General features: G+C 36.4%; 1 protein-coding gene across 1 annotated transcript; it reads left to right on the top strand.

Moving 5' to 3' along the window:
- LOC121428925 (cholesterol 7-desaturase nvd-like) lies at positions 1-16,095 on the top strand. The gene is made up of 7 exons (XM_041625816.1): positions 1-674; positions 7,337-7,528; positions 7,845-8,029; positions 12,202-12,296; positions 12,645-12,792; positions 13,836-14,009; positions 14,392-16,095. Exons 1-7 carry the CDS (start codon positions 218-220, stop codon positions 14,551-14,553), a joined length of 1,413 nt encoding a protein of 470 aa, XP_041481750.1. The 5' UTR covers positions 1-217; the 3' UTR covers positions 14,554-16,095.
- Positions 16,096-22,993: the final 6,898 nt, after the last annotated feature.

The following is a 22,993-nucleotide window of genomic DNA, read 5'->3' as shown; positions in this document are numbered from 1 at the left end:
AGCTAGCGGTGCTGCGCTGGGTACTAGGTTCTTCAGGCGAATGAATGAAGTGATGGTTTGATAACGTTGAGCTAACGGTCACGTTACTTACGCAACACTGAGAGAAGAGGATCTCGTCGTTTATATAGACAGCAGGAACGCAGTTTGAGCTAAGCTCTACTCAATTGCACTGTGAATAGATTCTCATTTGTTTACAGGACTCTGGAACCGATAAAACATGGCTTCATTTTGTGCATCAAAGTTCTTGCCAGGCCTTATCCTCATGCTTGGCCTTGGAATAGCAGTCGCTCTTGCCAGCAATACTCCAACCCTCTCGCTGTTGAAAGATAACCTGAAAGTCATGAACATGCCATTGAGTGACTGGACTCACATCCTAGCAACCAACTTCACTAATTTTGTAGCATCTCAGACGCTTCTAACGCTCTTCATATTCGGTGTTGCCGTCTATGTTTTCCGTTATCTCTACCAGCTATTCCTTACCCCTTTAAACCTGAACAGGGAGTTGGGTGATGTCGGGTATATCCTTGATGGAAAGAAGAAAAGAGATGTGGTGAATGAGATCAGGAGAAGAAGGAAAGAAGGACAACTCCCACCCATCTACCCCAATGGATGGATTCCGTTAATTGCTTCCTTAGACTTGGTTAAAGGAGATGTCAAGTATATAACTGCTGTAGGTAAGTTTCTCCTGGAGTCTCACAACTTCTTTTTTGTTTTTAAAGTGACAATGCACCACAATAAATTTGTCATTAACAGTGGTTGATCCATGATTTTGAAATTGAGGGGGCACAAGGCCGGGGGGGGGGTACTTAGATTTGTTTTGTACGGGGGTGTGCGGCTGAAGTTTGAAAACCAATACCCATATATTTACAGGTAATTTTGTTTTAAAAGGTACCCATTGATAGGATTTGATTACAGGGGCAGATAAAGGATTTCCAAAGGGGGGGGGCACATTTTCCCCTGGAAAAATTGACAACCAAAAAAAAGGTTATCACCCAAAACATACAGTCATTTCATGGCCAGTATCTAAAAATTGTGGCCATGTTTAGGGATTTCCCAGCATAAAACCATACCCCATGTCCGGGGGGGGGGCACTCAGTATGTAATGCATAGTGGTTATGTGCCGTGGAGGGGACCCCCATTTTTACACAAAAATTTCCGTTCCAAGGCATAGCATTTTTGTCTTACTGAGAAAAAGAACAAAGAAAGTCGCTTCAAAGCATAGCATTTTCTTATTGAGAAAGAAGAAGAAAGAAATCCGCTCTAAAGCTTTGCATATTTTCTGTTATGCCGTTCCAGCCATATTTATCTGCTACCAGTACAATGAGCCGCAACTTTGGTGAAAAGCGGCCGCAGAGCGCTGTCCGACCATCGCATCTGCGTTAGCCATTCCATAGGGATGAATACGCACTCACGCACGCACAGGTGACCCATTCCAAGGACCCCCGTTTTCACAAACACTTGTAGTTCCGAAGCCTGTTCCGAGGACCCTCCTTTTCACAATAAGCCCGCTCCAAGGCCCCCTTTTTTTGTCTTGCCCGCGGCACATACCCACTACTCTTTTGGTCGAGTGCCCCCCCCCCCCCCCCCGGCCCCATGTTTAGGGATTTCTTCCCAAAATGCGATCCATTCCAGCGGCACATCCCTGTATGCCTTATTTCGTGAGTACCCACAAGTAGCAAGTTTTTGGATAGAACTAACTAGCAGGGGCACATATGACAACTTTCTTAGAATTTAGGCTTTTAGCTGAAATAATAATAGATGTTCCATGGGCTATTCACAAAATATTAAGGGGATATGTGCCCCTTGCACCCCACCTTGTCAAGCCTGTATGGTTTCTCCACTGATAATGTTCATTAACTGTGCTAAACAGATTTTTTTTAAGTATGAAAGTCCAGTTTAAATAGTGCAATATTGGGAATAGACTATGATAATAAAGTAATGAGAAATTGTATGATCTGCAAACCTAGCTGGTTTCTAGATATTCCTACAAAGCCAATGTGGGAATTGTAGAATCCAGTAGTTGATGCTGAAAAAAAATGCCATGCACTGTGGTGGTTTATATGTCCTGGTATTTTGCATTTTTGTAATGTAATCGACTCACCTCATGGCTTTTATTTGGGGGTTATGACCTGCCAGTATTTACATTGACAATGTTTGCTAAAGTTGTGATTGTATTGCGTAACTCTTATTGACATTCGGTGTTGGTATGGAACTAAAAACCAAATATAGTAAATATCTATGTAGGATGATGGTGGTAGAATCTAACCAGTTTCATACTCTTCATTTAGATTGTCCTCAAGATTGTGAAAATGAGAGAATAGTCTTTTTTAATAGTCAATTTTCAAAAGAAGACTACATGTATAGGGAGGCGCGATGGCTCAGTCCGTAGAGCCGGTGTTTCGGATTCCGGTGACCCGGGTTCGATTCCCAAGTGGTGCGCTAGCGCCCTTTGGTAAGGCATTTATCCTCATTACAAGGTCCCTCGGAGAGGACCTTAAGCCATTGGTCCCCTGGTTGCTTGCTCACAGGCTTTTGTGCTTTCTTCGCAGTCAGGTAAAAAAAACCTCGGTATAAGCGTTAAATGTAATTGGAAGTTGGATTTATACACAATATAATGTGCTGTTGTCTATTGTACTGTATGTATTGTGCATGAGTGTATCTGTGTAATCTAAACACCCCCCCCCCCCTCTCAAAAAAAAAGCTGTCTAGAGCTCTGGGATGTTATTTGTGACATAGTCTATATGGATAGCTGCATACCGCATATGAACTCTCAAGTTAAAAAAGAATGTACAACCTTAAATCCTCAATTCTACGGAACAAACAAAATGCATTCTTTGTCACCCTATGGAGGCCCCTATTTAACAACATGATCATGTGGCTAGACCTGCAACAGCTCATGTCAGTCAACTGCACCCATACAATGTACATGTACATGCAGGTATACGCATGTACATGAACACATATGGTACATGAACATAATTATTTGTTATGTGTGGATGCAATGCATAAAAAGGAAATGGCAGGACACATGAAGGCCTGGTCATGTTACCGTTAACACTGTATACAGACAACTTTCCATTTGGCAGATCATTATCCTCGAAAACATTCTGCCCTTTAATCTTTTATACATTTGTGGTAATTTTGCAAATTATTAGGGCCTATTCCCTATCACTTTCAGGACTTAATTTTTTTTTAATTTCAGGGCAAGCTCACTTTTTGCCTCGTCTGAACAACTTCTAACGTAAGGGCGCCTATTACCTATCCCCTTCAGGAATTCTTTTTTTTAATTTCAGGGCAAGCTCACTTTTTGCCTAGTCTGAACAACTTTTAACCTCAGGGGGTTATTTGGCATAAGATATTTACATACACATTGATAAATAATGCATATTCAAATAGCACAGATAGCAAATAAAAGAAGTACATGAATATGCATGGCATATGAATAGCTGCTATTGAATATTAATGAACTTAAGTCAGATAGAGAGAACCAATCAGAGAATAAGAACATAGCAAGAGTGAAGTATGTGTGAACATGAGCATGAGCAAAAGAGAGGGATGGAAGAGTGCATAAAACTTTTGCCGTACCAAAATCTTGTAAACAAAATTAGGCCATTGAAAATTACACATTAAAAAAATCTGGCAAAAAATTTGCCAGAGTTTTATGCAACGGGCCCCTGGTATGTTGAAAGAAATGTAAATAAGGTGATGGAAGAAAAGATGGAATTTTGATGACTAACAGAGGAGAATAATGAAGAACACATCTACATGGATATATAACATTAAAGGTCAAGTCCACCCCAGAAAAATGTTGATTTTTTTTTAAAGAAAAAAATCAAACTAGCATAACATTGAAAATTCCATCAAAATCAGATGTAAAATGAGAAAGTTATGACCTTTAAAGTTTCGCTTATTTTTCACAAAGCAATATTTGTACAACTGTGACATATGCAAATTAGACAATTGATGATGTCCCTCTCTATTTATTTATGTATTTTTTTTACTGGTTACATTATTTCTTTTTTTACATACAACCAACTTGACTGAACCATATAGTATTAAACAATGCTAATTCCACATATTCAGGGAGGAATTAATCTTTTGACTCTTGACAAATGAGTAGATAATTAGAAAATATCATATTTCATATCATAAAATACAAAAGATGTAGTGAGTGGATGATGTCATCAGTCTCCTCATTTGCATGACCAGGATGTGCATATAACTGTTTTGTGAAATTAAGCAAAACTTTAAAATTTGTCATAACTTTCTTATTTTACATCTGATTTTGATGAAATTTTCAGTGTTAGTGTTAAATGTATGCTTGTTGGATTTTTCTCTTTTTGTTCAAATCAACTTTTCGTTAGGGTGGACTTGTCCTTTAACTATTCTTGAAACCCTGTTCACACTACAGCTCTGTAAACAATTGGAAATATGTGTGTTTAATTAAATTATGGAAATACAAGCATTTCTTTTCAAAGAAAAAAATAATTTCTTTACCATTTTCAGTGATTGCACAAATTAGAGAGCAGAAATTTTAGACGTTATTTACTTTTTGAAATTCAATTGCTGCCCGCCAAGTGACTTTTTGGTTTTTTTTTTTCAATTGTCCTTACTTATGCGTGAATGAAGAATCTTATAAGTTATACCAGATGAAAGAGGAGTCCTTCGGCTTTATAATGATTTTGTCATTTGTCTATAAATGGAAAAGCTTTTAGCATGTGATGTCAATAAAACAAAAATTGCATTTTACTTCTGTAATTCTTTGATAACTTTTCACCAAACCTTCACTGACCCTGCCCCCCCCCCCATCCTTTTCCCATTTTCTGTTTTTTATCATTAAATTAAAATTGAGTTAGATGTCAAGATGAAATTCCCTGTTAAGGTGGATATGATTCATGGGAGTTTACGATGTGGTCACCATATTATCTCCCTCACGTAGGCATAAGTTAATGGTTAGCTTAACGATGTGTGTAACCTGTCATCTTTATGTTTGATGACCCATTTGCTGGGGATGTTTGCTATTTCGATTGAATTAATAATGGGTGGGTCTTGTTTCGATCATGCCTCATGAACTCTTGGCTTGAATCTTTGCCTTTAATGATCAATTTTACATGAAGTTATTCATTGTCATCATTGGTTGGTATTCTTATAGGCAGATAGCTAACGTTTTGTCAAACTATATGGAGTGCCAGTTACTATGAAAGAAGTGGGATCTGCACAGGCATCAATGTTTGGAAGTTTGTTTTCACCAAATAAAGTTTATTTCCTGCTACAAAAAAATAATCAAAAATTTAATAGAAAAGTGACAAAGTAGGAAATTACAAAGCTGTCTTGGAATTTCATGAATTGGTACATGTACATTTATCTTTGTCAATATGGAAGAAGTATTATGAAACCATGCAGCATTCCATAAAACTGTGGTATTAAAGTGTAGTTTAAAAGGTTAAACCTAAACCATGTTACCAGCGTTTTTCATGAAAGGACTTGTCAGACGTTTTATCCAACAGTGTGGTAACAGTGCCTCTCAGCCAATCATAATCAAGGAAACAAAAGTTGTCCGAGAGCTCTGACAACTTGTCGGGCGAAAATGTTGACGAAACGTTTCCCAGCAGAATACCACCCATGGTCTACATAGAGAAATGATGACTACATGTTGGCCTTTTCTTGCCCCCCCCCCCCCTTTACATGGAGTTTTCTTGACTTAGTCATTGACAGTATACTATAGATGTCAAGTTCAAAGACCAGTGATGCATTAAATTTTAAGCAGGGAATCGTGACTTTACCGTGTCTGTAAACTTGAGTGATGTAATATTCTGACCATTCTGAATTAACCTCTTTAAGTACGAATTACCCTTTTAATTATAAAAAAGGCTGTAAGAATGCAGGATCAAAGAGGGTGGAGGTGGAATAGAATTGGGGGATCAGGAATGAAGTACAAGGATAAAATCTGATATTTTTTTTAATGAAGGATGTAAGATTGGGGGAAAGTACAGGGATTGCACATTTTCTTTAGAAAATTATACAATCTTGAGTTCAGTCAGTGGTTACAGGTACATGTAGTTTATAATGCATAAAATGAAAGGATGAGTTGAATTACAGTGAAGAAAGCTCTTCTAGGGCCCGTTGCAGAAAGAGTTGCAATCAAACGCAATTCTTCAAGGCATGCGCAACTTCATTTTCAACCAATCAACAGCGCGCATTTTGGACTTGCAATTGATTTTTTGACTTGCGTTTAAACGCAACTCTTTCTGCAACGGACACCTGATGATGTTCCATGGATGAGGGAGTATAAATAAAAGTCCTGGCTGTGAGTAATAGGTGCACTTGCCCTTGGCTTGCCCCCTCCAGATTTTTATGAATTTGTCCACTCACCATTTCATCTAATAACAAGTTGGTCTGATAGCCATTTAGTCCATATACCTCACCCAAAGGTTACAGGTTAGAGGTACATGTAGTTTATACTGCATCAAATGAAAGGATTAGTTGAATAATTGCATACAATGAAGGGATGAGGGAAGGAGTATAAATAAAAGTCCTGGCTGTGAGTAAATATATGCACTTGCCCCCCCCCCTTGCCCTCAAGATTTTTATGAAGGCAACAGTTAGTACTGTAATTTAGCTGCCAGTGCTTGTTTGCATTCTATAGTGAACTACTTACACTGTGAAGTCCACCATCTATGGCAATGGCAAACAAATTCTGTTATTCGAAAACGTAGTCTTAACTTCAGGCATGATATGATTGGGGAGCATCAAGCCACAAAATTAACGAAGGATATCCGTACAGGTCACACTCTGTGAACTTCATGAATTTTTAAACAATGATCATCAATACAGTTATTTAGGAGATGAGCCAATCAGTCTTTTTGAATGAACTTACCGGAAACATGTTGCCATAGTAATGGCCTATTATGGCAATAAACCTAGATTACAAATCAAATCAAACACTTTATTTTTAAAAAAGAAGTAATAAGATATACATGATAATTGCAGTTTTGGTACATCTCACTCCATTATACTTTTTAGTTGAGTATTTTTTTTAATGAGGAAATCAGAGGTTGACTGTCCACCACAGGGCGTTGTCCCCTCTATGTCTCTGCCAACTTTTAAAAGAGAGGTACACAAGATCCAGCTCTGTTCAATCTTTATGTAATTTTTTTTTTCACACAGTTTAAGCCCTTTTTATCAAGACACTACATACACCAGAACAACAGTACCAGAACACACCAGATGGTGGCCTGTACTTCTTACGAAGAATGAGGTCAAAGAAGAGGACAATTAAAAGAAGATTTTTTTTTTTTTTAGTTTTATCATCGATATCCATTTTTATCATTGGCAGGAAATGATTTTGCAGTTTATAGAGGAGAGGATGGAGAAGCCTATGCTATCGATGCCTACTGTCCTCATCTTGGGGCTAACATGGCTATTGGAGGGATGGTCAAGGGCAACTGCTTGTCCTGCCCCTTCCATGGATGGGCCTTCGAGGGAAAGGAGGGAAAATGCGTTGACATTCCATACCAGGAAGAAGGGAGTAAGTACCATGTCATTGTTCCATGCAATTAGCTCAGGACTGTGACAATTGCTCATATAAAAGCCCCGGGGAGGGGGGGCACTTACCCTGACGAGTGGATACCACGCGCAACCAAAAAAAACATGTAAAAAGGATGTTTTTTTCAAGATAGGGCACATTACATATGTAACGTAATGAGGGTGTCAAAAACACTAAAATAATGAAAAAAGGGTATCTAATCAGAATTAGATCTATGATAATATTTTGACTTAAAGACTTCTCATGAAATAACTGTTTTCTGCAATTACTCTTTTACATTGAATTCTTCGAAACCCAGAATCTGTACCTATCCAGGCTAAGGTGAAATCATGGCAGGTAATAGAACAGAACGGGTTCGTTTTGGTGTGGCACGACGCTGAGGGAAGGGAGCCCTCGTGGTACCCAGAAAACATCTCAGATTCAGAATGGGGCAAGATGTACCACCATGGAACCACAAAGCATTCCATAGCCGCCCATGTGGAGGTGAGTATTACATGGAATCCGGGGAGGGTCTACGAGGCCGGGCCCGCGGGGTCCACGAGGCCGATTTCCTCATTTTGTTGTTTTCTTAGTTTTATCAAGATGATTGTCTATCGAAATTGAAGACTAGCAGCTTAGCCTAGATTTATGTTAACTGAAATATACGTTAGAACATTTGACTAGACGGTGGTTAACAGTATTTAATTATGAGAAAAACAAAATATATGATTGGTCTTTCTGCATGCAGACCCACGGCCGCATTGACGCTCTTAATGTCATTGTATCTTTGGTGTACGGAGCCAAATGTCACAGTGTCAGTTTCAGTTAGATGTACATAATCAATTGGTAATACAACTTGAAACTGATAATTATGATGAACTTATAAAAATGAGACTGGTCTGTGCATGGTGCCTTTAGATAAGTAATATTTGCTCATACATGTACTACATGTACGCAGTGTGTTCGATGGATGACATATGCCACTATTTGCTCAATTCTAACTGTGACTTTGAGCTGTTCTCTATGACCTAGATGCATTCATTCTTTTATTTTTCTACCTGCAAACAAACTAACTTGTTTAATGGGTAAAAATTTCCTTCAAACTGTGGTAAAATAGTAGACCTGGGCGGCCGTGATCTGGCAAAACTACGTATCTCCTTTTTTGCCATTCCGAGATATTCGAGCTTGAATATTTTACATTGCTTATTTTGCTTTTCTTGGAAAAGTGGAAAATGGTATATAGATTTTTTTGGTTTTCCTTTGATCTGCGGAACTTATATAAGCTATTGGCACCAAAAACTAGTTGATTTACTCATTTAATCTTCTAATTTTCCACTTTTTTTAAAACATACGCACTTTTGCCTGATAAAATCGATGACACACTCCGAGCTTTTTATCAGGCAAAACTACGTATGTTCTAACTTATCAGGCAAAACTACGTATGTCACAAGGTACGCGGCCGCGTGGCAAATGTTTATCAGGCAAAACTACATATGTGATGTCACAAGGTACACAGCCGCACCGTGGCAAATGTTTATCAGGCCTACGTATGTCCTCCGCATGGCAAAGTTAGAGATACGTAGTTTTGCCTGATAAACATTTGCCATGCGGCCGCGTACCTTGTGACATACGTAGTTTTGCCTGATAAGTTAGAACATACATAGTTTTGCCTGATAAAAAGCTCGGAGTGTGTCATCGATTTTATCAGGCAAAAGTGCGTATGTTTTAAAAAAGCGACCGGTAAAATGCAGAATTTGGGAGATACATAGTTTTGCCTGATAAATCACCTTCTTCTTTTGCGGCTATTGTTCTGGCAAAACTACGTAAGAAGACTTACATAGTTTTGCCTTTTAATTCTCGTCAAAGCTTGAAAAACTACTTTTGTAAGTCGACTTACGTAGTTCTGCCTTTTAAATTTAGTGATTTTTTAGAGAATTTTACAAAAACTGGGTTTCGAATCTCCCAAAATAATTGGAGTTAGAATTTGAAATTTTGACAGATGAAAGAGCGTATTCAATATTATAAGAAACACTAAAAAACTGAAAAACGCCAAAAAATGACTTACGTAGTTTTGCCAGATCACGGCCGTGGGGCCCATAACACAAAGCTTGGCAATGATCGTAGAGCATTTTTCTACGATTGATTGCATTGAGTACTATGTACAATCAACCATGAAAATCAAGGGTACGAATAATCGCTAACCATTGTGTTACGGGACCCAGGTCTTCATTTTGACTGATCTGAGCCTGATTTTATCATTTACATTCTTATCATTATAAAGTAGCATAAACATTACATTTACTGTTCAGCTGATCAATGCATAGAGGTTCAAAGTCCATACACTACAAAATGATACAATGACTAGACAAGAATAGAAAAACTGTTTGGCATTATCTGAGTGTCATTCTCAAAACGTTTTTAAGTTTAATCCTCTGTATATTCTCAGTTCTGGCACCATGGGGCCAGGAGGGGGGGGGGGACGGGAGGCAGCTGCCCCCTTTGATTAGAAAAATAAAACAGCAATGGGAAGAGTACATTAGATCAAATGGAAAAATGAATAATAGATCAAAGTTACAGTCAGCACATTTTATCACCATTTCAAGAAAGAAGAAAGAAACAAGAGAATTGTTGTAAACAGAGTGCTGGAACAAGTAACTCCATGGGCTCCATTTTTTTTTTTTTAATAGATCAATCATCAAAGTAAAGCCACCTTAATAGATCAAAGTAAAGTCACCTTGACATGTAGGCCTATATGCCCTGTATGGAGCATAAATGAAAAAAACACATTATTTTTGAATGGATGCAATCAGGACTACTATTTTACCCTCTCTGGTTTGTCCGAGGCTTGGCACAAAGAAAAACGACTGAAGTTTACAATTATATGGCCCGTATTCTGAAGTCAGGTTTGACTTAAGCCATGGTCTAACTCTGTGCTAAAATTATGGGAAGCCAAAAGTGTCAAAATTTTCATTAAATTGTATGTTTCTTATGTTTACTGCGCTCTTTCCTGATTCATCGATGGTGGAGACAATCATCTATTTATACTTCCTAGACAATTATGAATGATTTGAGAGTCAAATGGGGTGAAATATTCTACTGTTAGTGATTTGTGTAACAATTGGCTATCCATACTTAAACACAACTTTAAACCGGAGTTAAGTTAAACCCAACTTCGGAATACTGGCCAAATGTTGTATCTCTTATTTATTACTACATGTATGACCAGGGGGGTAACCTAAAGAGGAAGTATAATCAGTAAGAGTATTGTCTGTACATAGGCTTGTCTATAGAAATATATATTTCACTTCATTATGCTGATTAAGGCCCTGCTACAGAGATATTCATGTTTTTAATTTTTTTTATTAATATTTGAATCTGTTATTTTTTTAATATCCAAGGGGCCTATCCTAAAAGGGCACAAATAAATCATTTACAATATCAATTTTCATTGTACCTTGGCTTGAGGCCTGTGTATGCGCAAACTATTTACAATTAATTGTGCTGTATATGCATATTTAGTGTACAGAGCACAAACATCACAGTGTCAGTTTCAGATACAGGTATCGATAGGTAGCATGAATTTGATATGAAACTGAATATTCTGTTTGTTAAAGAGATAATAAAACTAGTTTGTGAGTGGTGGGTTTTTATGTAAATAATATTTTGCACCACATACCTGTACTACATAATGTGTTTGTTTGGTGAAATATATGCCAACTATTTGCTCTTTTGACTTAAGTGACTTTAAGCTGTCCTCTACATTGGAAACAGAATGTTATGAAACATGCAGAATATGACTGTGACCCATTTGAGAATTTTAGAGGAAATCAACAAAATGCCAAGTCCCTTTCAGTTTTAAATTGAAATAATGTGATTGAAAGTGAAGTTGTTTTTCTTGGTACATGTAAGCTGTCAATCACTAGCCTAAGACAAACTACACATTAATGATGAAAGATATTCAAAGCAGTTTAAAGTTCAATATTGATAATAACAGAAGCACAGAACTCTGATAAATTTACAATCCTATCAAAATTGGATACTTTTTGCTTCTTTAATCAGGTTTCCATATATTTTATTTCTCATTCACTCTGTACAAGGACTCTCACAGAAAATGTTATCTTAAAGAGATTCGTAGATAAATAAATGATTTTTATTCTCTCGTTGTTTTTATGCTGGGCTGTAAAGTGTGTTATATTAAGACATGAAAGAGTAATTGTTATTCGATTTCATTTAAATTTAGGTATGTTGTAAAGTTTTAAAAATTTGAATTTAATCGCAAACAAATTCTGTCAAGAGTTACAGGCACTGCCCAGGAAATATTGTTTGTTTATTATTCCATAAACTCTTGTAAAGCATTAATCTTTGGGCCTGAAGATTCTAATGTAGTTATTTCTGTGAAGATAATTGGTGTGAGGGCATTCTTGGAGCTATGTAGCAATAGATTTTTTCCTCTTTTTCATAACAATTAAAGTTAACTTTCTCTCCATGTTATATTAATGAGGGGGAAAATAAGATATTGTGGAATTTCACTACATACATGTACTGCTAGGCACAGAGCTTCTTGTCACAACCGCCAAGGTGGGGGGGGGGGGGATTCTCCTTGAGTTGCCCATGCGACATAATTTTTTTATGTATATTGATGTTATTTCATATTTTCTGTGTGTCTTTTTTTATAGGAAATATCTGAGAATGGGGCTGATTGTCAACATTTGTCATTTATCCATGGAGCGTTTATGGGCAGTGGGAACGACCTCAGATACATGGGAAGCAAGTATGTTCAACCGTCTCATTAGATCTTCATATATTCAAAATTCATTGTCATGCCTAAAGAAAGTTAAAAAATGAACAGTGGCATATTCAGGCAGTCAGTATGTACAAAATTATGACACTAAATGATATATGACACAAAAATTGCACAACAATGATAATATAATAATACTTTAAAAACAAATCAAACCTTATGTACATGAATGCATTGGATTTCCTTGACTCGGCGTGATAATGTTTATGGAGATAGGCAGTGATGCAGAAATAGGAGATATGAGGGGATGAGCAAGAGTACTGCATTTGGTACCTGATAAGTGAGGCTTAGTATGTCATATTCTTGTCTGTTCCGTAGGTTGTGGAGCTGGGCTTCCCATTCCTGGGGAGGTACATGGGAACAAGACCCGGACCATAAGCACATTGGTGTGATGACGGTCTACCACGCTTTTAGCTTGTTTGGGATGCCCATAAAGGTCACCAAAACCGAGAGCAGAGCCAGACAGGTGAGTTTGAGTGAAAAAGATACAGTAAAATTTAATAATAATAATAATATGTCCATTTATATAGCGCAGTTACTATGTGCATATACTCAACTGCACTTTGATACTTGGTATCATATTATTACCCTGGCTGTAGCTGAGCCGCCATATTGAATAGGCGCTAAAGCGTTCAAGGAATAAATCCTACCGGGTACCCATTTACCTCACCTGGGTCGAGTGCAGCACAATGTGGATAAATTTCTTGCCGAAGGAAATTACGCCATGGCTGGGATTCGAACCCACGACCCTCAGTTTCAAAGTCTGGAGACTAATCCACTGGGCCACAACACTCCATGATGCAATTCATTTATTTCACATTGCTGTACAAAATACAAAGAAACAAAATAATATCAAAATGGGAATACGAGCAGATTCATAGATCAAGATTGTTGTGTGGAGGGTGTGTGAGGGACAGACAGGAGGACTTTGGCCAGGTGAGGCAAATGGATGGATGGATGGATGGATAGATGGATGGGTGGGTGGATGGATGGATTGGTGGGTGGGTGGATAGATGGATGGATAGATGGATGGATGGATGGGTGGGTGGGTGGATGGATGGATGGATTGATGGGTGGATGGGTGGGTGGAGGGAGGGAGGGAGGGATTGATGGATGGGTGGATGGATGGATGATGGATGGATGGATGAATGGATGGATGAATTAATCAACAAATAAATGAATTATTGAAAAAATAGATTTATTGATAAAGAATAGATGAATAAATGAAAAAAGATGATAAAATTTAAAAGGTTATTTATTAATTTTGAAAATGTAAAATAAAAAAAAAATATACAAAAATAGAATAAAAGATCTTGAAATCAATTTTAGTTGATGAAGCAACCATATTTTGGGTGAGATGAAATCCAAATTGATTAGTCTACAGTTTAAAGTTATTATTAGCTCAGGTATGGTGCATAAATCCTGCTTCCTCTGTATTTTCTGTACAACTTCATGAGCTTGTCTTTATATTGTATCACTCTGTCTTTATTTTTCACCCCCTTTATTCAGAATGGACCAGCCCATGTACTCCTCCATTTCTTTCTGCCTATTGGCAGGGCTACTATCGTGATAGGGGTGACACCGATTGAGCCTCTTACTCAACTTGTAACTCAGCATGTATTTGCCTCAAGATTCATACCACGTTGGTTGGCAAAGTCCTTCCTTTATGCAGAATATGTCCAGGTATGTTCACTTGGTCTACAGACGGTTGGTGTACTTTGAGACATGCAAATTGCAAAATCTGTTGACATTTCCAGAGGTAAAAGTTATTGTGTAAATTGTACATCCTTGTGTTGTGATAAATTTCATGAAATGTATAACACTTGGATGAGGATGCCTAAAGGATCAGTTTTGCTAATTACACTGAACTTATTTGGTTTCCTGTATACCCCCATGGGATTGAGAGTAATCATAGTCAATGATTTTCACAAACTATTGCTATAAGCCACTGAAAATCCTTGCATCCTATTGGCTTAGAGTAAATTTTTCATGAATTGCTCTCAACAAGTACATGTAGATTGAAACTTGTGGTCATATCCATTTTGTTAATGTTTCTGTCCTGCAGTTTGAACGCGACATAATGGTGTGGAACTACAAGACCTACCAAAGGAAGCCCATCCTTGTTTCTGAAGATCGACTCATCGCCAAACACCGAAGATGGTACTCACAGTTCTTCTCAGAGAACAGTCCCCGGTTTGAAGATAAGAAGCCTTCCCTTGATTGGTGATCCGTGCCTGTAATATCTTTGTGCATTAGAAAGCTTTGGTCCTGTTCACAAGCGAGTCTGGGAAACAGGTTTGATGGACATTCCAGTCGAAAGAAAGAATATCATTGTGCTTCACATGTCTTTTGTAAAATATAACACATAATGGCTTCACGTAAGACCTTCATTGCATGCAGCTACCATTATTATTACTCTTTTTTTTTCCTAAATGATGTAATTTTGTGGCATTTTTAGTCATTCCAGCCATCCTTGTCATGTAAAATGTATGGTTCACTGATTTTCTCCCTAATGATAATATATGTAAAACTAAGTTCCAAGTATGTTACCTTGAGGGACTCCCAAGGAAGACTGGCAGTTATGGCCAGGCTACAGGCAAAGCAAGTTCTGACTTGATGATGTATGTTTACCTATGCACTAGTCCTTTACCAGCATACCCTACATTCTAGCCTCCCTGGGACTTGGAATTATCACATGTTTATCAAGGAAAAGGAAAGTTAGATAAGTTCATTCCAATGTAATAATATGAATGTACATTCCTGAATATATTGATGAAATTGAAATATTTTTTAAGGGAAGTACGAGAGTTACATGTATTTAGAACCGTAGCGATGAAAGTAATCATGTTATAGTAGATGACATTGAAATGAATGCAAGCCTGCATCACACATAAGTGCAATATGTTTGCATATGGATGTTTCTTTTACCAACCCAAAATGTATTCAATATTGGGATGATTCAATATTAAAACTATTTTGGAAGTATTATTTTTTCTTTGCTAGTGCCATTAATGCATCTTTGACCTGACCTTATAGTTTCCATTTTTCAGAGTGTGCGTTATTGGAACTACTTTTGCATTGGCATTCAAGTCGAAGCATTGCAGGCCACGACACACAGATGCAATGTGCTGCTTATCTGTTGCTATTTTTGTCTTGATAGCCTATCACAGAAATTATGTTAAGGATATGAATTTTTAACTGTTGAGACTATGATTTGTGACTTTTAATGAAAGTTGGCCTTTGTCCTTTTGGACCAAGTGGAATTTCAGAAGTGTGCATTGTGCAAAGCCTAGATTTTCGATTACACAAAGTAGTAAAATGTGTTTAGTGGCAATTGGGCTAAATAAAGATCAATTGATTGGAGACAAAATGTAAAGAGACCATATGGAATGAAACTAAACAAGCATTAGACCAACCGGGTTACATTAGACCAAGTGGCAATTTTATCTTTTTTGCATGTAACTCTAGAGTCAAACTGTGCATTACCAAAGAGTTTTAGATTTAGAACAGGTAAGTGAATGGTTCTTGTTGAATTGTGTGAAAGAATAGTAATCATTGAAGTGCCTTTATATATGAAAATTATTTATTTTAATCTTTAGACAAATATGTTATAATTTGAAATCTGATTAATATATTCAGAATTTAGTGCAAGGGATTGAAAATTAGAATAGCGTTAGAAATCAGCAAATTTAATGCCTATCAAACACAGTATTTATACATCTGCATTTCTTGTTGCGAAACAAGTATGCTTAAAATGTCAGGTTTTGTCTCATTACCCCTACCGAAATTTAAGCGTGCCGCTTGCTAGTAACTAGCATGCGACTAGCAGGGCACTCGCTTAATAAGCGAGTGCATGCTAGCGAACAGTCCCTGCTCGCTAAAAGATCGCTTAACTATTACTCTGCACGCATATCACACGCTTATTAAGCTAACCGCATGCTAGTTACTAGCATGCCGCAAGCTTGCGCAAGCTAGTCGCACGCTTCCCGCAAGCTTGGAAATTTCTGTAGGGGTATATCTTTTTTTTCTTGCAGTTTCTGCATTAGATGTGATTTCAATTGTTGGTGTGCTCAATTTCAGTTAATATTTGATGACTATGCAATTTAGCTTGAATAAATAGGTCAATCGTGGCTACGTGCAGAATGCAGAGTAGATTGCGTCTTCCCAACTTATGAAAAACTAGACACATCATTTGTCTCAAGTCTAATCAATGATTTGTGAACTTCTAAAATTTGTATTACTATCTTATCATGGGAGTAATCAATAATAACTTCTTTGATTAGAGACAGGTATGGAGACTGTGGAGTGCTTCCTGCTCTCCGTACCATGGGGTTTTGTCTCGGATCTCTCTTACTAGTTATTTATTGAAAGATTCTAGGCGTTGATAGCAGCGAAATATGAAAGTCCATTATTAAAAAAACGCCTTGGTTTGTAAGAAGAGAAGTTATCAATCTACTAATATACATTTTAAGATAGCGTGAGAGCCAATGGAAAAGGAGGCTTCACACTATCCGTTTGAGGAAAAGTAAATGATGTTTTTCGAGTGGTAGTTCTTCCCTGATCAGATAATACTGTAGGGTTTTTTTACTAATGATATTCCTAAAGAAAACACCTGCAAACTTTAATTATGATTTTTACAGGGTTTTGGAGGGGTTCCAGTAATACCAGGGCTCTGTAACACGAAGGTTTGCAATGAATTGCAAATATGAAAGAACGGCACTGATTGCTTCCCGGTCAGTACTTTAAAAAGACTGCACATGCAACGATGATCTTGATTGGTCATTGGTATTAAGCGTTTGATTGCAAACCTTTGTGTTACAGAGCCCAGGTCCTCTTTTGTGAATATACTTAGGATGCCCCCAAAGGAAACGCCGGCAAACTAGTATTCACTTTAAATTACGAGAACATTTACAGGCATCAGATCCTACAAAGCATTCCATTGGCCTAATTGTCTGGGACAATAGTGACTCTAATTATGCTTGTGCATGGGCCCATATATTTCTTTGTCATAGTTGATGCTGGATACACTAGTTTTTTTCAGAAAGTTTCAAGGAATAATTCCAAGGTGACATGGATATTTGCAGTCTAGAAGCCAATATGAGACTAGAATGTGCATCCTTACACACTTATACGAGTCCTTTGCCTCACATGAAGAACTGTTGTAATTGTTTTCAAACCCCAAACCCATAAGAACTCCCCGCAAAAGGACCTGGCATTTTCAAAAGAACATGATAGTTTGCAGGCATTTTCTTTGAATGGTATTAATACAAGTACTTTGCTTTAATAGCAATAAGTCTTCTTTTTCTTCTTGATTGGGCTGGTGTGAAAGCTTCTTCTGTAGAGGACTTGGGAATATTCCTGTGCGTTACCAGACTCTCAGTGGTGCTTTGTTTGTTTACCTCTCAATATCTGGGTTATTAATTTTAGTAATGACATTCATTCGGGTAGATAACCTTATCTCTTGAGTAGGTTAGTGAATGAGTCTACTATGATAAAAGCCAAAGGTGTGTATCTGAGAATATGAAAATGAAAGATAATACATAATGGAAATATGTATCTGTATAGACTACGTGCAGTGCTTCATGTGGGCCAATTTGATGGATCGTTTTTTAATTGAAAGTAAACATTGATAGCTTCCAAGCCTGCATTCAATCAACACTTTGATGCGAGAAATGCAGTTTACCAGTTTCGCAGTTACAATCCACAGTAGCATTCAAGAATTTTTTTTTAGATTTAAAAGAATAGATGTCCTTCAAAACACAAACATAAAACAAAAAGAAAATGATGCAATGGAAAGGCGATTCGGCATCAATTAAATGCCAGGAGATCTTTATCATTTTTCTACGACGGGGTCGATTTCCTTTCTAATACGTATTGCAAAATCTGTGATTTGCGGTGAAAAGAGGGACAAACAGTGCTGTTGAACACTTTTCATGAAGTGTTAATGGTGTTTGTGTTTCTGCTTTGATTTATGATTGACGTTTGTGAATCTAGCTTGAGAAAGTTAATAAAAGGCAATCATAATGAACGACCTTGTCCAAATGAGCTCTTGTGTTCCTTTTCATCGCATCAATTCTGCATAGGCAAAAAACACTTTTTTTCAAAAGATTGCATGCAACGCATCATACTTCTCTAAGGTGTATGACAACATATGGGGAGGTTTGAGACATGTATGTTAAAATGATTGCTTGTAGTGTTTGTTGTATTATCATGTCCATTTTGGTAAATTGAGGAATATTCCAATTAGAACAAGTGGAACCTCCTTGTCTTTGCTCCTTGCGCTGTATTACCTATCATGATATAATTATTTACTTTGCGGTTTGGCTGGTCAGCTATCATTCTACCCATAATACTTTGGACTTTTTTTGGTGCCATATCAAATAGATTGTACATTTGGTGCCATACATGAATAAGTACAGACTATGAATTATCTGGCTTCCAGACAATATTTACAGATTAGATTTCAGATTGGTTTAGCGTAGAGTTATACAAACTCCATGATTTCAGTACTCGACTGCTACGATATTTATAGAATCATTTTATCATGCACCGTCTATTCAGCACCTGTCACCCCCATTTTCCCTTTCGATCAATCTAGCTGTCTTATTTTATTGGATCTGTTAACAATTAAATATGAAAACTGTATGATCTGTGTCATATAAAAAAAAACCAATAAAACGATAAGATTTGTATAGCACGTGTATCCACCTTGCTAGGTGCTCAAGGCACTCTTGTATTACCCCGGCTAAGCTAGTCACCATTTCCTGTGTTCACAGCTTTTTGAGGAATTACTTCCTGCCGGTTCCCATTTACTTCACCTGGGTTGATTGCAGCACAAATTGTGTAAATTTCTTGCTAAAGGAGACATCAAGAAAATATTGATTTTCAAGGATTTATTCAGTTTCTGACCTTATTTACTTTAAAACTTATCATTTCAGATAATATCATGGGATTTAATGTGTATAGATGTAAAAAAAATTGTCCTTTCCAAAGAGTAGTGCAATCCAGTTTCTGGATTGAATTGATTTGTCTTCAAAGCACTTTGCTCGAAAACTATCTAATGGACTGCGGCACATTGGGGGCCTTAGAGTTTTAAAGAGGGGTGCTGGTTTGTTTTTAAGCACCCCACCCCCTCCCCTTCCATCACCAAAAGAGTGGTTTTTGCTCCCAAATGAAGGAGATCTCTACATTTTGCCGGGGGGGGTACTTAAATTTGGTTTGGACGGGGGTGTGCGGCTGAAGGTTCAAAACTCATACCCATAATTACGAGTCATTTTGGCTAAAAAGGTACCCATTATTAAGGATTTATTAAAATTTGACAAGCAAAAAAAAGTTATCATCCAAGAGAGAATCCTGTTGAAAGAAAAAACAATGCTCCTTGTAATATGAATGGTACACATCAGATCATACAAGTTATCACAACAAAAACAATGAAGAAGAAAATAAGGTTTTAGGAAGAGAGGTGGTAAAAGTGAATTATACAAGTTGGTAATTACATTACATTTTATTTAACAGATACTTTTTTGTAATTTCTCTTAAATTTGTTTAAAGATTTGCAACTGATTATGCAATCTATGGACTTGATGTTCATCTTTTGTAAATATTTTGAAACCTTGTCAAGTTGTTTTGCAATTTTTCCTAATTTCTTGTTGAGATAATAGAAAAGTTGTTGCACATTTTTTTTCTAATTATTTGAGTGATTTTTATCTGTACAATCATAGATTTTTTACAATGCAATGTGACCTTTTTTTGTTGGTAGTCGTGTTTGGCTGTAGTAGCTGGCAGATGAGTTGTGATAAAGAGACAATTTTGTACTCTTAGTCGGTAGTTATGTAACCTACATGATTTGAAAATGTTTAGCTATATATTTTATTGCTGGGAATAATCTATTTCATTTAATTTGTGTAGACTGTAGTGCAATCATATTTTTGTAATTCATTTTGTTCATCATGTGATGAAATGTCAGACATTTTTTTCTCGTTTGGTCTATGTCATTTTGGTACAATTATCCAACAATGCTCCTGTACCATTTCTTGTCTTTCTCATATAACATTATTGAGATATAATGTGAAAAATGAGTGTACAAGGTTGAAATTTTGAGTCATAATAGTGATTTTATCAGCTTTTAACTAAAAAAATGCTTTCAAGTTCCTGGATGAAGAGAAATGATCATAATTTTTATTTTATGATAAAAACAATGTTTGATTTGTTATTCACTTTCTATGGAATTCTATTTTTCATTCTGTCGTTTGCAGTTGAATAAATTTTCTACTAACATAATTATAATGGCCTGTGTGTACTTAGCAAAATGCCACAGTTGATATTTTTATGGATGGCAAATATGTAATATTAGGTCATTAAATTATTTTCAGCTCCCTACAGGAGTGGAAAACAAATTTTGTTGTATTTATTTGTAGAATTGTGTGATTAAAATTTTGAAGTGAACTCATCAAACTTCATGAATTTAGATTAGAAAGATGTGTCCATTGTTGGGATATATTGCTTACCACTTTGTAGCTTTCACAGGAAGGGGGCGGGGTGGGGCTATGCATCTAACGTACATTCTAATAAGGATTGTTACTTAAAGGTCAAGTCCAGCCCAGAAAAAAAATCATTTGAATAAAAAGAGGAAAATCAAACACAACACTGAAATTTTCATCAAAATCAGATGTAAAATAAGAAAGCTATGATATTTTAAAGTTTGCTTTTAAAAAGTTTGTTTTAAAGTTTGTTATATGCATAATATAGTCACATGCAAATGAGAGAATTAATGATATCCCTCAATCATTATTTATCTCTTTTTATTGTTTGAAACTTTGAATTATACAATATTTCAATTTCTACTTATTTGACAATAAGGACCAACTGGACTGAACCATAATACGTTTAACAATGGTAGTTCCACATGTTCAGGGAGAAATTAAACTTTGTTTCAGGACATCAGGAGAAAATCAGAATATCTCATATTTTTTAAAGATAAAATACAAAAGAAATAGTGAGTGAGTGATGTGATCAGTTCCCTCATTTGCATACCGACCAGGATGTGAATATAACTATTTTGTATTTTACATCCGATTTTGTGGAAATTTTCAGTGTCTATGCTTACTTGATTTTTCTTTTTTTATTAAAATCAACTTTTTGTTGGGGTGGACTGAACTTGTCCTTTATATGGGAAGTTCACCCTGATGGTAATTTACTTGAAATAAGAGCAGAAAAATGAAAGATAATAAAGGTTTGACGAAAGTTTAAAAAAGAATAAGATAGCTATAGGATTCTCAAGGCTCTAATTTGTGACGTCATAATGAGCAGTTTCCCCATATATCATGTAATTATAAATTCTGTAAATTGCATTTTTTGGATGGATGAAAAAAGTATTTTTCTTACAGAAGAAGGTATATGAAATGATGAGAAAAATAAAATCATCTTCAGTTTTGGAGGAAAAAATGGAATTTGGGGGAATTTATATCACACAACATATCAAGGAGCTGCTCGTCTGTGACGTCACAAAATTGCAAAAATAAACATTCATAACTCTGTCATTCTTTGGCGGATTTTCATTAAACCCTCTCCAATATTTTTCTTAACTTTTATAACCAATTTGTTATCAGGGAGAACTTCCCCTTTCAATCAGCTCCGTTCCAATTGGGATTAAAGCACATTTTACTGAAGTGATTAATTGATCTCCACAAGCACATTACTTACATTCCAGAAGAATGAATAATTGTATGAATTATATTTTTCATAATCATTTAATTTATGCAAGTGTAACTGAATGAAATAGATTCTTATGAAGGTAAAACATTTTAATTCCACCTTGCTTTGTATGAAATGTTTGTAAAATAAATTTAAGATGGACGAAATTGCAACCATACCATACAACCCCAGTGCTACTTTTCTAAGAACTTATATAAAAAAAAATTGTCATTATTTATGTCAAACTCCCTGTCGGATTGCAAAAAGGATGTTGACGGAAATAATGGGAAAGGAGCAAAAAATGTTGGGGTTTTTTTCCCCAATGATTGCAGTTCTGTAGCCTATGTAAAATCCAAGTCTGACAAAAAAAACCCTTGTGCTTTTGAACCAGAAGCTCATTCAAGGAAATTCCCACTTCTTTTTACTTCTAATAGGCTAGTCTTACCCAAAATTAATACTACCCCGAAACCAGTTCATTGATATAAGTAGAGAAAAAAGACCAATCATGATCACGCTGAAAATCTTATTGGAATCCAATGTAAAATATCAAAGAAAGTTGTAGTTTTGCTTTATTTCGCAAAACGGCTGCATGCACCAAACGGGTGATATGTTATTGACAGTTAATGTCAAATTCACATTTTTAAAGGGATACTCCGGGCTGAAAATATTTATATATTTGAATAAATACAGTAAAATTCACAGAGCGAAATGCTAAAAAATTTCATTAAAATCTGACAACAAATAACGAAGTTTAACTTCAATAACTTAGTGAATTTTTAAGATTTGCATTATTCCGGTGAAACAGATGTCTTCATAAATATGCATTAGGTGGGTTGATGATGTCACATCCCCACTTTCCTTTTTCTTATGATATTACATGAAATCATAATTGAATGACTGGGGTTCGAGGTTTCGTGCACTGTCTTTAGAGCATTAGAGTTTAAATTCGCAATTTTGAGGGTGACAAGTAAATA

The sequence above is a fragment of the Lytechinus variegatus genome, chromosome 15, assembly GCF_018143015.1.
Source record: "Lytechinus variegatus isolate NC3 chromosome 15, Lvar_3.0, whole genome shotgun sequence".
Lineage (NCBI taxonomy): Eukaryota > Metazoa > Echinodermata > Echinoidea > Temnopleuroida > Toxopneustidae > Lytechinus > Lytechinus variegatus.
This window is presented reverse-complemented; position numbering and strand designations above follow the sequence as displayed.